General features: G+C 41.5%; 1 protein-coding gene across 1 annotated transcript in view; it reads left to right on the top strand.

The window, feature by feature from the left end:
• Nucleotides 1-553: 553 nt before the first annotated feature.
• Nucleotides 554-17848, top strand: part of LOC146992390 (hexokinase-1-like) — a 46232-nt gene continuing 28937 nt past the window's right edge. The window contains exons 1-3 of the mRNA XM_085785990.1: nt 554-1011; nt 5354-5516; nt 15568-15716. Of these exons, the coding sequence (XP_085642116.1) occupies nt 949-1011; nt 5354-5516; nt 15568-15716 (375 nt within the window). The 5' untranslated portion in view covers nt 554-948. The remainder of the gene's footprint in view (nt 1012-5353; nt 5517-15567; nt 15717-17848) is intronic.

The raw sequence follows: 17848 nt of genomic DNA, 5'->3' as shown, positions 1-17848 counted from the left end.
CAATTTTAGTCAAAACTAACCTCTTTCCACTTAAAATAACACTCATCACCTAAAAATTTACTTTTTTTTAGATATTTTTTACTTGTTTCAAACTAATTTTCAATTGAAATAAGTAGAAAAATCTGCCAGTGTCAGATTGTTCTACTTATTTCAAGTGAAAATATGCTTGAAAGAAGTAAAAAGTGTCTAAAAACAAGCTGCTTTTTAATGTGATGAGTCTTATTTTGAGTATAATGAGATTTGTTTTGACTAGAAATAAGACAAATATTCTTGGGAAGATTTTGAGTTTTTGCAGTGCAGCAGCAGGTTACGGTGCAGATGCAGCTTCCTCCTTCAGCTCACACTCACACACCAGTCACACACACACACACACACACTCACCCCCTCCCCTTTCCCCTCTCTCTCTCCCTCTCTCCCCCCCTCCCATCCCATGCTTCCTTGGCTTCACATCCACCCGGCTCTCGGCCAATCAGAGCGCTCGGTGGGGGCAGGGCATGGTGCTGAACCACCACTCCAGAGCAGAGCAGAGCTGCTGCTGCTTCTCCACAGAGCTAACAGGGAGCTAGCAGCTCAGAGAGGGAGGAGACACGGACAAACCAAACCCAGCTTCTCTCTCTCTCTCTGTGTGTGTGTATATTTGTGTGTGTGTGTACATACATGTGTGTGTGTTTGTGTGTTGCGAGGCTGTGAGTGTGTGCAGTCACGGCTGCTGCTGCTGCTGCTGTAGGCTCTACTCCTGTTTCACCAGACTTTTTCTCCCTTCACCCTCGCCTTCGGGATAAAGAGGGATCAGATCAGCGTGGGGGGGAAAGGAAAGACAGGACAGGAAAGAGTCCGGACAGCAGCCTTCTTCCCTCCTCCTCCTCCTCTTCTCTTCTCTCACTCCTCCTCCGACCACCTCGTATCGTTTAGTCTGTGACAGCTCCTGGTGGCGGACGTGCAGGCAGGATGATAGCGGCTCAGCTCCTGGCCTACTACTTCACCGAGCTGAAGGATGATCAGCTCAAAAAGGTGAGTGACTGACTGAGTGAGTGGGAAGGGAAGCAGCTTTACGCTTTGCTCCCGTGTCTCTTGTGTGTGAATGTGCAGCCATGGACGCCGGGCAGCAGCGGGGAGGGGGAGACAGGGGGAGACAGGGGGAGATGGTAGCTGCATGTCAGCGTTTAGCCGGTGGGGCGGATGGGAGAGGATGCAGCAGCAGCAGCAGCAGCAGCAGCAGCAGCAGCAGCAGCAGCAGCAGCAGCGAGGAGGAGGAGGAGAAGGCCGGGCGCTAAAAGCCGTCAGACATGGACGACGTCCTTGACGAGGGGCTGTGGTCAGCCGCCGTGATGCTGCTGCTGCTGCTGCTGCAACAGGACGACCCTCCCTCCCTCCCTCGCTGCTCCCGGCGGCTGTTTCCGGGAGCGACGGTTGCTAGGGCGTCTGAAGCAGACAGGTGTCTGGCCGTTGGGAGGGGAGGGGAGGGGAAGTCGTGAGCTCTTCACTTTTCACTCTCTCCTGTTTCACACCTCCTCCTGCTTTTATATACTCCCCGTTACTCCTGTTATAGTAGCCTACTGCTTTGTACCTTTAAAAGACATTCATCTCATAGCCTACTACAAGTTATATGTTTCAGCTTTAGCATTAGCCTGTTTCACCATTGCTTTAGCAGTTTCTTCAGCTAATTTAGCATTGATTCAACAATTTCTTCAGCTCATTCAGCAAAAATTGCTTCAGCGGTAACACTTTACTTGAAGGTATCGACTCGTCATAAGAGTGACATGACAACGTGTTATAAACATTATGTCAATGTCATAACGTTGTCATTAAGTGTCATTCGGTTAAACCTAAACCTAACCCTACAAAAACCGAATGACACTTCATGACAACGTTATGACATTGGCATAATGTTTATGACACGTTCATGACAGTGTCATGTGTCAGTCTTATGACGATACCTTCAAGTAAAGTGTTACCGCTGAAGCATTAGCGTTCAGCTGCTTTCAGCATTCACACGCATTTCCTGATGGAAATGCTATCTTTTTCTACTAGCTAGTTCTTTTTATTCCACCTCTTTATGCCACAACACGACGGTGACTCGTTGTCAGAGCACAGACTGTGTCGACTCATCGCCATCATCATCATCATCATCAGTGAGATCAGAGCTGGATTTGAGCCGGCGGAGGTTCACAGAACTGACCTTCAGGGTTCAGGAGATGAGACGACACAGGAGCAACATGTTCCTACTGTAGGTGGAGGAGGGAGGGAGAGAGGGAGGGGGCTCAGCCGGGATGTGAGTGGGAGATTCATGATGTCACGGCGCAGTATTAGCACGTGCCCCCTCCCCTCCCTTACTGATGGAGCGAGAGACTCTCCCTCCGGGCAGGAAGACATTCTTCGAAAGAATGAAAGTTCAGCGACCGCGAAACAAATCCACAAGTGAGACGGGTTCACTCAGAGACAGAGTCAGATGAAGTTACTTTCATTCACACACAGGAAAGTGGGAATAGAAAGAAATAATAATAATAAAAAATAAAATAAAGTCTTAAGGATGCTCGAGAAAACAATAATGAAAAGGAAAATGTCCATAAGAGGTGACAGAGGAGCCACAAAGGCTGTTGGCGGCAGTTAAGGCACGGTACTACAGACAAAAACACTGTTTTCATGCACTGATCAACTTTTAATTTTGAGCTAGTTTTCTTCTTTAACATGTATTCTTTCAGAAAAGTCCAAAGAAATCCACATAAAGGTTTTTATTTTACTTCATTATGTCTCTTTTCGTCAGTAGGTTTCTCCTAAATTCACCAAAAGTTAACATGCTACTGTTGTCTGTCAGGTATCATTATAAAGCTCTCTCTCTCCTGAGCAGTGATGTAGGCTCCAGAAACTGTTGTTTTCTTCACATCCGCAACCAATCGTAAAAGTATAATTGACATTAACAATTTATGTAATTTTACAGTACAAGTCTTTAAAGGCCGTTTTCTCAAAATGAGTTTTTCAGACTCAGACTCTGAGCCTGAAATCTCCACTTCAGCAGCACTTACAGACACCAAACCTTCCAGTTTGATCCCTTTCTATATTCTGAAGGTTTTTACAGAGGGGATTGTTGATATATCATTCACAGCCTCATTTATACAACATTTTTATTCCTAAAAATATGGAGAAATTAGATTTTTTAGGGCTGGTGACAGTATTTTCTCATTCTCCCTCTGTAAAAACTTCTGACTCTAATATGTCAACAAAATAAAACAAGTGTTTTGAAAGGGGCTTTATCCATTGTTCAGATTTTGGTTCTGGAAATGAATGCAAATTAGCGCATATTTCATTAGATATTGCCTCATTTACATATTTAAACATAACAAATGACAAAACTTGTAATACAAAAAACATTTGTCTTCATGAAAGTGATACACTTGGGAAGTTCCATGGTGATATCTGTTAGTTAAAATGTTTACCCTATTCACCTGTAGTGACATTGAGCTTTTTGTAAAAAATTTAAAGAAGGAAATGAATAATTAAAGAATAACCCAGTGACTGAGCAGCGTCTGAAATGGCTGAGGGAGAAGCCCAGGAATAGAAACAGAGATGTGACCGTTGACTGGAAATCCTCCCGTTACATGAAATTTATACGCAGGAGGAGGAAGAGGAGGAGGAGGAAGAGGAGTGGTATTGTTCCTCACGTGACACGAGAGTCTAATAATAGTGGAGCTACACAGAGACGCCTGATGGGAGACAAATGCATGGACTGTGTCTCACCGTGGGCCGGCCTCATGGCATCTGCTCTGTGTGGTTATGTAACAACAGTGTAAAACCCCCTCTACTCTACTCTACTATCACACTAATTAGATGTGATATACCGTGGCGTAAACAATAGGTAGATATTTCAAAGGGATAGTTCAACATTTTGGCATATTGGTCCATTGCCATAATTTCTATAGTCAGTACAGTAGGGAGTAAGCAGTAGGTCTGTTCTGTGTCTGTGTCAAGGTAAATTCATGCAAAACCGCTGATGCGCATTGCCTTCAGGGACAGTTTTTCATCAAGCAGTCTCTGCATTTCCCTCTAAAGATAGATAGATAGATAGATAGATAGATAGATAGATAGATAGATAGATAGATAGACAGATAGACAGATAGATAGATAGATAGATAGATAGATAGATAGATAGATAGATAGATAGATAGATAGATAGATAGATAGATAGATAGATAGATAGATAGATAGATAGATAGATAGACAGATGCGTTTATTGTTATTGTCATTTCCACAACAACGAAATTAAAAGTGCAACTCTGTGTGGTAACGTTGTGTTATTATCTCATAGTGTGGTGAATGTGCAGGTCACAACTTGTCCACCAGAGCGTTTTGGAGTTGTTAGATTGTGTATTTGATGAGTTTGATGAGAGAAACCAAGAAATCCCATTAGCCTCCGTAGTGTAGCTCTGAGCAGCTCACGGCTCTGCTCCACCGTTCTAAAAACAGCTTGCACCGACAATTAAAGGTAACGAACCTACAGCTATGACTATAGGGATTATGGCAATGGGCCAATTTGCCAAAATGTTGAACTATCCCTTTAAATAAAGTGATTATTGCTCCGGTGTCGTAACATCACCTAGTGCTCGTTCGTGTGACACAGTTAACGGAGCTGATGTGACCTGGTTCTGGTTCTGCTCTGTGCTTCCTCATGGATCAATATATTGATTTTCTTTTAACACCACTCAGCGTCAGTGTCCGATCCCCCAACGTGTGTCCTGTGTGAAGGTGGATTTAATTAACACTGATTGATCTTCGACCTGTTGCTCCTCTGCCTTTAAAGGGATAGTTCAAACATTTTTGGGCAAATTGGCCCATTGCCATATAATCCCTATAGTGTTAGCAGTAGGTTCGTTACCTTTAATTGTCGGTGGTGCAAGCTATTTTGAGATCGGCGGGGCAGAGACGTGAGCTGCCTGGTATTTTCATGTTTCCCTCATCAAACTAAATACACAATGCAACAACTCCAAAACGCTCTGGTGGACAAGTTGTGACCTGCACATTCACCACGCTATGAGATAATAACGTATAACTATGTTAAATTACGACAAATGAAGCAAATACTCAGAACTACTTACATGATTATTTCATAGCGTGGTGAATGTGCAGGTCACAACTTGTTCACAAGAACGTTTTGGAGTTGTTGGATTGTGAGTTTGCTTGAGTTCACGTCTCTGCCCCGCTGATCTCAAAATAGCTTGCACTGACAACTACTGTAAAAGCAATGAACCCACTCCTAAAACTGTAGGGATTATGGCAATGGTCGAATTTGCCAAAATGTTGAACTATCCCTTTAAACTGACTGTATAAAGATACATTAATGTGGACTTTGTGTCTCCAGATCGATAAGTACCTCTACTCCATGCGCTTCTCGGACGAGACGCTGAAGGACATCATGAACCGGTTCCGCCGGGAGATGGAGAACGGGCTCGGCCGCGACACCAACGCCACGGCAACCGTCAAGATGCTGCCCACCTTCGTCAGGTCCATCCCCGACGGATCAGGTAACTGACGGATCACACACACACACACACACACACACAATCACATCATTAGTTTAATACTAATCACACTATTCTGCTTTAAAACCCACTGCAGCTCACAGACAAGTTTCTAAATCAAACCTGACAAACTCAGACAGTTGATGCAGCTTCATTCATTTTCTGTTAGAAACATTACACTGGAGGTTAAATACTGAATTCCCTGCAACTCAGATCTGTCAGAGAAATAGGCTATCCCACTGTTACACCTGGATTATCTAGTTTGAATTAAGAACAGAGAAAACAGAGCTCATTAGGGAAACGACTTTGTTTCCGTCACGACTCTACTTCCGGGTCCACCAGCGTTATCGGGTCCATCGCAAACACAACAAAGTAGCCGTACCGCATAGTCATGGTCCCATGAAAAACAATGAAAACCAGACATTTTCATGAATGTATGAGACGTTAAGCGATACGTATATGTCATAGACTGTAAAAAGAATGGACGTAGCACCCGTGATGTCACCATTGGTTTGGGGGAGTCTGTTTTGTGCCGCTACTACGGGGGTTTGAGCTGCGCCATGTTGGATTTGACTTGCCATATTTGGAGCGGTGCGGCCGTTGGCCGGCCGAGAGCCCGCCCACTGGCCTCGAAGCAGTGATCTCCGGACCTGTCACTCAACGTTTCTGCGCCCTAATTGGCCAGAATTTTAAACCTAATAATAGTAAAACGGTAGAGTTAAAAAAAAATTCACCCCCCTCAGAGTGTGTGCGGGGGTAGAAACTATCGGTTGAGACCAAAAAAATAAACTGTACCAGGCTGTAAATATGTTTTTTTAAGCTGTAAAGTCGGCTATTTTAACATGGGGCTCAATTGGAGTTGCTCCCTTCTGGAGCCAGCCCGCAGAGGAAGCCGAGGGGATTGCAGTTTTTTGAATGCGGAAGTGAGCTTCACTTCTCAGACTGACAACTGCCCCCTTGGTATATGTGTGTTCTGCTAATCGTTGTCAACACAGTTAGCGCTAAGTAGCCGCTCGGCTACAGGCTGTTAGCGTTAGCTGCTGTTAGCCAATCTAATTAGCAGCTAACACGCTAATATCAAAACATATCGTCGTCAAAACGTAATTGGAGGTTTTTTTTCAGCCGAGTTTGGACTGAGAATTGTCGCTAATTAGACGGACCGCGTCGGGTCCGGTGTTCAACACCCTCAGGTCGGACCGGGTTTTAATTCTCAGGTCCGTTTAAGACAGGAGCAGCTCCTGTGTGGAGAGCGTGGCTTTGATTTCTTTGGAGGGACCAGAGTTGAACCAGTTAAGCACGGCTACACTCCCTACTTTTTTTTTAATTAAATGAATTCAATTCCTTTTTTACTCCCAGAGATGTGTCATGGAAGAAAGAGGTTATAGATTCACCGGTTCTGCCATTGTTTACAACTTGTAACTGCCGGCGCTTGGACCCGGAAATTGAATATTTGCCACAGGTGACGTCACGCTTACCAGCCGGATAGAAATACATGTTATTGACTGAACTAAAGAAAAAGTATAATTTATATTATTTGGAAAATGAAAATGCAATTAGAGGTTAAACCTGTTGAGATGCACCGCCTCGTTTTCAAGGGTAGCTACACCAAACTACACCAACATCAGCTACAAATGTTGATGGGAGGAAAAAAGGAAAAAGGGAAAGAAAAAACAAACCACATGGATAAACCAGATAAAATGACGATGAATAAATAAATAATGGTGATTAAAAGGAATTAAAAACACTATAATCCATCCGTGTCAGCTCATGATGCTGTAAACTGAACAACGGATGAAGGTCGATGATGTGGCGCTGTGTTTTGTCGCTGCTGTTACTGTTACTGTAGGTGTGTTAAAGCACATCAACCTCATGTTTCCTCCATCTATCTGTTTAAAAAAAATGTGCTGATGAGTTAAAATGCTCAGGTCTGTTATGTGACATAAGCCTCTTTGTGCTCTGGATTTGGACTCAGTAGATCACTATTGTTTTTAGCCTCAGGGCCAAACAGTTCAAACGGCAGCAGCATCACAGCGTCACGTGACGCGTCCGTCTCATCAAAACACAATCTGATCACTGACGACTGGCACCGGCCGGCTCAAACATCATCATCCGCTCACAACCTTTTGGAAAAGTTAATGGGAGCCGATCTGCAGAAGCTTTATAGTGACATAAAAACTGTTTAATGGTACGATCCGGACTGTACCATGTTGATTCTGCTGGATTCAAGATCAGCAGCTTGAACATTTAAGCGTGTTGAAGTAGAAAAGTGTTTGATATTCTGATTAAATCCAACATATTTTACTTTTACAGTGTAATTTAACTTTAAAATGACTCAGAAATCAACAAAATACATGGAAAAATGAAAAACAAAAACAAATGAAAAGTAATACACATAAGAGCAACAAAGAACAAAGAGATGTGTAGATAAATATTTCTGAGATAAAAACTGATAGAAAACCCCACCCCTCAGCGTATGGATATTACCTCATTTGCCTTTTCACATGTTCGTCTGTTTTTATTTTTTATATTATAGAGCATTATAACTCTATTATAATACTTGACCTCATAAGCCATTAGTTATACATGCTTATAGACAATTATAACACATTATAACTATATTTAATGCATTATTGATGTGGGCATTGTCAGCAAGTTACTAACAATTATAACGTATACAGTGCTATAACTGCATTATAACTCATTATAAGTATGGTTAAATACAGACCGATTTTAAGTCATAAAGTGGTAATAATCTTTGCCATGTACAGTAACCATGTTGACTTAACAAAATAAAATGGATTAGACTGATCGGTTCATTGTAAAACATTTATTTATTTACGTAAATGTGGTGATTTCAGTAGGCTACGTAGCCCAGGGGCAGCCCTGCTCACTTTTCATTCAAACAAACTGTTGCGACTGCCACAGTTGTTAAATTTCATCAATGAGACTAACATTAATCTGCTAAAAAGAATTTAACCAGCCAGCGATAAACTTCTAAAAGCGTGCGGCTACGTTACTTGGCTCGTTTTCTCCCCTGGGATGAGGACGGAGCTCATTTCTGTTAGCCCGTCTATGGTGTTTTACATTATACGTTAGCATTAAGCTAGCGGACTTTATGCTTAGTTGTGACACTGGCTGTGTGTGTGTTTTGAACGTTGTTTCAAACTATGTGGGTTTGATTGAACATCTTTGATGCTTAAATATTGCTGCTATATTGCTTTACTCCTCTTTTTATTTTATGTGCCATGCATTTTTACTGTAGGGCAGGCTAGGACACTAGCCACTGGCTCGCGGTCCGGTAACGGGGCTATAGACGTCAAAAAAAGTGTTACCCAATATGGAAATGACAGGAAAAACAGATGTACGTAAGTGTGTTTTATTCTGAAGTTAGTGCAGTGGTAGGTAGGTTTAGTGAGGGACTTCCATTAGAAATCAACTGTCGACATGTCGGATTTACGGTGTGATAATTTTGATCCTCTGATGTGAAGCTGTGTACGACTCTGTGTTTGAGACAGTTGGACAAAGCAGAGGGTTTAAAATGTGCTCAATGTCCTTTAGAGAATTCAGCCCCCCCCCCCTCCTCCTCCTCCTCTTCCTCCTTAAAGTCACACTCGTCAAAGTCAAGAGCTTCTCCGGCACAGAGCGGCCTGTGTGCTGCCCTGTTGGTAAACAGAAATAACACAGAGTGCCTGTCAGACAGACATGCAGAGGCCCGGACGGGGACGCTGAGGGGGGAGTGGGGGGGTGTGTGTGTGTGTGTGTGCTGTCTCTTGCCTTCTCCCTTCTCTCACATTATAAATAGCTCCAGGTTTATGCGCCTGCATGCAGCTGGGAGGGAGATCAGGCAAAGGGCAGAGCAGAGCTGCAGCCATGGTGATAATTAAAACTGATAAACATCTGAAAGCTCCAGTTTCAGCACTTCGGACGGGACCGACAAGCTCACTTCACAGTCATCGTGGCGGTGTGATACCGTTACACCGGGGGGGGGGGGGCGGGGGCAGGGGGAGGGGGGTAAAGGAGCTAATCAAGATAAAACTGTATAAAGAGGAGCTGGTCTTAATAGCCTCACAGATCCAGAGTAAAAATCTCATTAGTTCAACTTAAGCTCGGAGCTTTTACTCTGAAAAACCTCGACTGAGAACCCACTGATCCATTAAATCTAATGTCGTTTCCCCACATCTCGTCCATTTCCTTTTACAACCGCTCTCTTGAGCTTTCAGCTGCGTTTGTGTTAGAGGATGATGACTGGTCAAAAAGAGGAGTTATTCGTCCAATAACCCAGAAAAAACAAAGAAAAACTTCCACCAAGCTGAGTTTCCATAATACTTCAACAAAACTAATGCATCACTGCTTCAAGTCTTGATAGCAAAGTAATTTTGATACGTGTCCGAGCCATGTAAAAACCCAACACGACTTCCCAGACTGCAACAAGCCAAGTGAAAAAGTGTTACTAAATGATACAGGATACCTCGACTGATCATTATTGGGTGACTTGCATTAAAGGGACAGCAAGGAGTTTTGGAAAGCAAATTGTTTTTGTTATGTTTGTTGCTCTCGATGAACACACCGGCATAGGTTTCATGCAGCTTTACTGACCAACTTCAGGTAGACATCTTGAACAGTGACATCACAAAACACGTGACTGCTTGTATGGCATCGTGGGTAATGCAGTTCACCTACAGTACTATCAACACATATCTGCTTTCTTCTGCCATGTCACCACACTACATTTCCCATGAGCCTCTGCGTGCATGGTGACCTCACCTCCGGCGCAAGACGGACGGAAAGCGAAAACCTTTGCCAAGAATGTTTTCATTCATCAAGAATTAAAGTCAGAGGTTGGAAGACGATCAGATACAGTCGTAGTTCCGACCATAAACGGCGATTCAGTGGCGTTATTCCCATGAGCCGCCGGGCAGCGTCCAGGAAACTGAAAGTAGGAAATGCTGGGCGAGCCGACCAGTAATAATAATAACAAAATAACTATAAAAACAAAACAATATATTTATCTAAAATGGACCCATTAACAAGTGGGTAGCGTAGATTCATCCACATTAATATGAGACTCTTTTATAACCAAATACAAACTCCTTGTTGTCCCTTTAACGCTCTGCAATCAGTAGTTTGGCAATTTCCCTTGCGGGACAAATAAAGTTAATTTGATTTGATTTGATTTGATTAATGCCCTTAGTCACCCATCATCCCCTGTGACTCAGAGAAATGTTGTTGTGTTCAGTATTGGCCAATTTCACTTGTAGGTGTCAGCAGGTACACTGCAAAAACTCAAAATCTTACCAAGAATATTTGTCTTATTTCTTGTCAAAATGTCTCATTTCTCGTCAAAACTAATCTCTTTCTACTTAAAATAAGACTCATCACCTAGAAATCAACTTGTTTTTAGATCATTTTCACTTGTTTCAAACACATTTTCACTTGAAATAAGTAGAAAAATCTGCCAGTGAAAGCAGTTGTGTTTGTGATTGTAATAAGGAAGAAAAACTTGCTCCACTATCAGATTTTTCTACTTATTTCAAGTGAAAATCTGCTTGAAAGAAGTAAAAAGTGTCTAAAAACAAGCTGCTTTTTATGTGGTGAGTCTTATTTTAAGTAGAATGAGATTTGTTTTGACTAGAAATGAGACATTTTGACTAAAAATAAGACAAATATTCTTGGTAAGATATTTGATTTTTTGCAGTGTATCAGCATCAAGAAGTCCTGTTCAGTTGAGTTCATTCAGACTCACACTGAGCCAAACCTAATCAATACTGAATCCACTATTTACTGTGGCTGATGCTCTTCAATCAGTGAGGACGACGTGGATCTAAACTCTCAATGTGACAGCACCTTCAGCTGCTCCTGCTGCAGCTGGCTCTGACTTTTTTGTTTTGTTTTTTTGTGGAGATTAGATCTGGTGAAAACTGAGTAAACCCTCAGGTTCGGTTTGTTGCCAAAATTAAAGCCAGGATTAAATTTAAGAATAGCAGCCACATTTCTCCTGTCTGGTCCTATCCAGTCCTCGTCCAGCCGTGTGTCTTCACTTTAAGCCGTTCTTGTAGTAGTTTATTATCGACGGGACTTGATTTAATGGGTTTACCGATGGAATTAGCTCCAATCCACTCATGTACAAACCAAGAGGAGTTTGTACTGTACGAGTTACAGCCCGAGGTCACCCGGGCTGTAAAGTGGACACATGGTCTGCAGCACGTCAGGGACGCCTCTATATGTCACGTCTCATTCCAGGCAGGTCAAGGGGATAAATAGCATAACGCAGCAAACACTAGAGTCATGGAGGCATTAAAAGGAGCTACATTGTTGTGTTGGGCGGCGACACATGATAACCGGTTTCATCTAAGGTCAGAAAAGGTCAGATCAAGAGAAAGAGTGGATGTGCATTAACAACACGACATCATGTGTTCAGATCCAGAGGAAGTGACTGAACATATAAAGTTAGTTTGAAGTTAAGAGCCACCACATGAATGATGAATACCTACATAACAGGGGAATACAGGTTTAATATAATTTATACGTTTATTTTGAATGTGTTAAAAACCTTTTACAAAGATGCATGCTTTGAAAGTCAACTTTCTACTTCTGTCAGTTTTTATCAAATCAAAGAAAGATATTTGATTCCAAAAAGACGCCAACCGTTCCATTTATTGACTCCTTTAGCTATATATATTTTAAAGGGATAGTTCAACATTTTGGCAAATTGGCCCATTGCCATAATCCCTATAGTCATAGCAGTAGATTCGTTACCTTTAATTGTCGGTGCAAGCTATTTTTAGAACGGCGGAGCAGAGCCGTGAGCTGCTCAGAGCTACACACTAAAAACAGTTGGGTTAAAAAATAACCCAATTTTAACCCAACTGCTGGTTCAAATAAGGACGAACCCCCTTTTTGGGTTAATTTTAACCCAACAGGTTGCGTTATTCTTTTTGACCCAACTGAAAAATAACCCAATTACTTGAACAACCCAGGAATTGGGTCAAATGAATACCCCTATAACCCTGAAAATGGGTTACACTCTGGAAAAATAACCCCAAAATTTAACTCAACACCAAAAACTGGGTTACAGAGATAACCCAACATTTTTTAGTGTGTATGCTACGGAGGCTCATGGGATTTCTTGGTTTCCCTCATCAAACTCATCAAATACACAATCCAACAACTCCACAACGCTCTGGTGGACAAGTTGTGACCTGCACATTCACCACGCTATGAGATAATAACAGAACGTTACCAGACAGAGTTGTTTTAGAGGGAAATTCATGCAAAACCTCTGATGCGCGTTACCTTCAGGGACAGTTTTTCATCAAGCAGTCTCTGCATTTCCCTCTGATTTCTGACTTCCTTCATGATTTGAGCTGCTTTAAAGTAACAAGAGCTGTGTTCGAAATCATCCACTCATTCACTCACTCCCTATCCACTACATCATGTACTATATGATCTAGTGCACTGCATCATGTAGGCTACGCGATGTAGGGAATGACGGGAGGAGAATTTAGACACTACACGGTCATTTTCTGAACGTGGTTGCGTCAGCAGATGCGCCAGGTATTGCTGTGACGGAAGCAGACGTGCTGAGAATCATGTAAACAAACCATGGATGTATGAAACAAACCGGACACATAAAGATAAAATAAGAAAAACAGGGAACATTTGAGGATGTGATTCTGTGTGGTTGTGTTTCTCGGACAATAAACTGTTGAAATATCGTTAGTTTGGTTTGGTCAACTACTGTTGTGTGTCCCGACCGTGAGCCGTAACGGCTCTGTGGCTATTAGCTTAGCTCGTTAGCTCGTATTTACTACATTTTCTACTACAGTTTCTTAATTAGACTGATTTAATGCTGCCTGTTATTGTTCGGATGCTGCTGCCCAACTCCTGCTCCTCGGGCGAGGCAAACGAAGGCAAATACGTCTGAGGAGTTTATTGGTAAAGAACCTAAAGAAATCGTAGCTAACATGCTAATTAGCTTGCTCTTCTTCTCTGGCAAAACACGACCGCATTGCATTGTGAGATACGGGAGTAGAAAGTAGTGTAGGCTACATCGCTTGTTCACTCAATTTTGCGGTGCCTTGTGGGTGTTTTGTCGTCCACTACATAGTGGATAAACACTACAAAATGGCGAGTTAGCACTGTTGTTTTTTTACATGTACAAGTCTTTTCTGATGATCCATATGGAGGATCAACCAAACTTCCACACAGTAAATAATGTACTGTCAGGGAGTGGAGTGACACTCGAGTCATTATAAGTAATATTTCATGCAGGTTACGACCGGTTGTTTCAACAAAAAAGAAAAGAGGCACCGGTGCTGTCTGTGTGTTAATTTTTCAATGAGTGAAATGAAACCAGCTCTGTATCTGATGTGACGAGGAAGCTGCTGTCTCCACGGAGGATGGATTTACATTTGAGCTTTTTGCCTGGAGCGACGTCTCTACCGCTGCACCTGACTGCATGGCAGCTCCCATCACACTCAACTAGGCTTCTAAAGGAGAAAAGTAGCTCGAGTGCTTTTCTTTTTTGAGTTTGTGAAGGGTTCAGGTCGCGGTTGTTTCCACTTCACTGCAAAAACTCAAAATCTTACCAAGAATATTTGTCTCATTTCTAGTCAAAACGTCTCATTATACTTAAAATAAGACTCATCACATTAAAAAGCAGCTTGTTTTTAGACACTTTTTTACTTCTTTCAAGCAGATTTTCACTTGAAATAAGTAGAAAAAATCTGATAGTGGAGCAAGTTTTTCTTCCTTATTACAAGCACAAAAAAAACTTGCTTTCACTGGCAGATTTTACTACTTATTTCAAGTGAAAGTTTGTTTGAAACAAATGAAAATGATCTAAAAACAAGTTAATTTTTCGGTGATAATTCTTATTTTAAGAGAAAAGAGATTAGTTTTGACTAGAAGTAAGACAAATATTCTTGGAAAGATTTTGAGTTTTTGCAGTGTTGTTCTTTAGTGTTGACATTAATCTTGTTATATCTACTCACAGGACGCGCTCCCTCGTAGATGTAGTTGTGCAAAGGTCTTATTTGTCTTTTTCAATAACGTACCAACTTTGGTAATGATGGTCCAGGGATCGAGACTCCATCAAAAACAAATAAAATCCTCACATCAGAACAGACCTGAGCGTTTTTTTCAGGGCCCTAAAGAGACGTTTCAGTAAATTAATAAAAACTTGGAGCTTCATTGCCCTCAAGTGGAAAAAGTCATTATCACATTTATCTTATTTTGAGATTGAGCTAATATGATTTGGCTCATAAACCCCTTCAAAAACCTTCATACACACAGCATACACTTTTTTTTTAGGCAGTAGAACTTCCTGTTGCTCTTTTGCATTCTTAATTAACCCTTTACATTTTGGATCATCTGCAGTGGCTGGTCTTTTGACAGGAGTTATGTGTTCCCAGGTAGACTGAACCAGAACACACTGCAAAAACTCAAATATCTTACCAAGAATATTTGTCTTATTTCTAGTCAAAATGTCATTTCTAGGCAAAACAAATCACATTATACCTAAAATAAGACTCATCACATTAAAAAGTAGCTTGTTTTTAAGACATTTTTTACTTTTTTCAAACATATTTTCACTTGAAATAAGTAGAAAAATCTGACAGTGGAGCAAGTTTTTCTTACTTATTACAAGCACAAAAAACTTCCTTTCACTGGCAGATTTTTCTACTTATTTCAAGTGAAAATTAGTTTGAAACAAGTGAAAATGATCTAAAAACAAGTTAATTTTTAGGTGACGAGTCTTGTTTTAAGTGGAAAGAGATTAGTTTGAATAGAAATGAGACATTTTGACAAGAAATAAGACAAATATACTTGGAAAGATTTTGATTTTGCACATGTGGTTTAATGCAACAATCCTGTAATGGGTCCGACTGTAGGTTATGATGATCAGCTTTTGTTTTAAATGGTTTAAAGGAATGTTAGCTAAACTTGATGGTTGTTTAAATTAATAAAGGTGGGATAAAAAAAATCAAATAATGAGCATCCAGACGATCATAAAAAACAAGAATCTGACCATTTTAACTCTCATCTCTTACAGAGAAGGGAGACTTCATCGCTCTGGACCTCGGAGGATCTAATTTCCGAATCCTGCGCGTTAAAGTGACTCATGACAAGAAGCAGCCGGTTCAGATGGAGAGCCAGGTCTACGAGACCCCCGACGACATCATCCACGGGAGTGGGACGCAGGTAACCACAGATATCTTAAAGCTATGATCGACGGTGAGAGACATTTGAAAAAAGCACTCCGCTGTACTTTTCGGGCCCATATCTTGGCGGAGGTTTCTCCATCGGCCAAGCGATGACCCGATGTTTACTCGGCTTTGAGCCCTCAGTTTGTCGCATCTCCTCTTCATCTCTGGCTTTCTGGTGGCAGACTTGCTACTGTAGCTCACTTTCTTCTCCATACCTATAGCTGAATTGTTAAAGGGGTAGTAGCATTTTTTTAAAAGTGGGGTGGTATGATCTACAAATAGCCCCTAAGTACTTTAATTGCAGTAGAAGACTCTCTGCACTCCTCCCGTTAGCAACGCCAGCCCATAATAGCCCTGCCCAGAGATTTACAACATACATTGTTGAGAACAGACCCAAAGAAACGGCCTATTTTCGCAGCCTAAAAGAGGTTTTACCAGGAAAAAAACGCAGTTCCATTGTTCGCTATAATATAATTTTTTCCAGCCCTTCAAAGTGCAGGAAAAACACAGTTTTTATTTGGACCTAACCAACTCACGTATCCCTCCGCCCAGGGTTAGCGCCCGCCGATCAGCAGTTGGTTAGGTCCAAATAAAAACTGTGTTTTTCCTGCACTTTGAAGGGCTGGAAAAAATTATATTATAGCGAACAATGGAACTGTGTATTTTTTTTCAGGTAAAACCTCTTTTAGGCCACGAAAATAGGCCGTTTCTTTGGGTCTGTTCACAACACTGTTTGTTGTAAATCTCTGGGCAGGGCTATTATGGACTGGCGTTGCTAACGGGAGGAGTGCAGAGAGTCTTCTACTGCAATTAAAGTACTTAGGGGCTATTTGGAGATCATACAACCCCACTTTAAAAAAATGCTACTATCCCTTTAAGGGCCTTACAAACCGCTCGTAGTTTTAAATGCGAAAGGAGGTTGGGATACGAGAGAGTGCAAAATTGAGCAAGGAGAAACTCCTGTGTATGGCTGTGATTGGTCAATTTCTTTATTTTCTTTGCTTTAACTTTCCAGAGGCCTTAGATACGAAAACACCAGTGTGATGTCAAAATGGCAACTAATGAGCTGCAGGAACAGTTTTTTAAATATTAAGCAAATGAGAAACAGATATCTACTTAAACAAAAAAACTAATTACATCGGTTATATGGTACAAAAACAAATATACACACAATCTTTGTATACATACACTGCAAAAACTCAAAATCTTACCAAGGATATTTGTCTTATTTCTAGACAAAACAAATCTCATTCTACTTAAAATAAGACTCATCGCATTAAAAGTAGCTTGTTTTTAGACACTTTTTACTTCTTTCAAGTCTATTTTCACTTGAAATAAGTAGAAAAATCTGATAGTGGAGCAAGTTTTTCTTTCTTATTACAAGCACAAAAAACTTGCTGCTTTCACTGGCAGATTTTTCTACTTATTTCAAGTGAAAATACGTTTGAAACAAGTGAAAATGATCTAAAAACAAGTTAATTTTTAGGCAATGAGTCTTATTTTAGGTGGAAAGAGATTAGTTTAGACTAGAAATGAGACATTTTGACAAGAAATAAGACAAATATTCTTGGAAAGATTTTGAGTTTTTGCAGTGTACCCTGTCTTCTATAAACTTAATCTACAGCACATCTACATTCAGGACATTTCCTCTCAGATACTGAAGTGTCCTGAGGTCGTCAGTCATCCCCCGTCGACAACAAACAGTGCATGACCCGAGTCAGACAGTCGATTGTTTCCACTCACAACAGCCAGTGTGTTTGTGTGTCTGGCCTCCACACAGAGCGCTGCAGTGTCTGAGGTCAGGCCGGGGGAACGGTTTGTGTAAAACGACCTCTTCAGTCAGTAACACACACAGAGAGAGTATAACAAGAGTGACGTCAGACTCAGGACCTGCGCTGACCCATAATGGACTCGTAGAGAACAGCTGGCGGCCGCCGCGTTGCTGTAACACGATAACCAAAAACACGCGAGGCTGTGACGCTATTGGCCGACAGCTCAGCTTTTTTACACAGACAGACAGAACAGGACAGATGCTGTTTAATGAAATGTTCGGAAAAAAAAGGACAGCTGCCGAAAAATGTAACGTGATATACGAACGAACAGGTTTGTTCACAAAGAACTTAATTT

The sequence above is a fragment of the Trachurus japonicus genome, chromosome 1 (genome assembly GCF_045865225.1).
Source record: "Trachurus japonicus isolate A0001 chromosome 1, Traja_1.0".
Taxonomy (NCBI): domain Eukaryota; kingdom Metazoa; phylum Chordata; class Actinopteri; order Carangiformes; family Carangidae; genus Trachurus; species Trachurus japonicus.
Note: the sequence above shows the minus strand (reverse complement) of the source record. Positions and strands in the feature narration are given on the sequence as shown.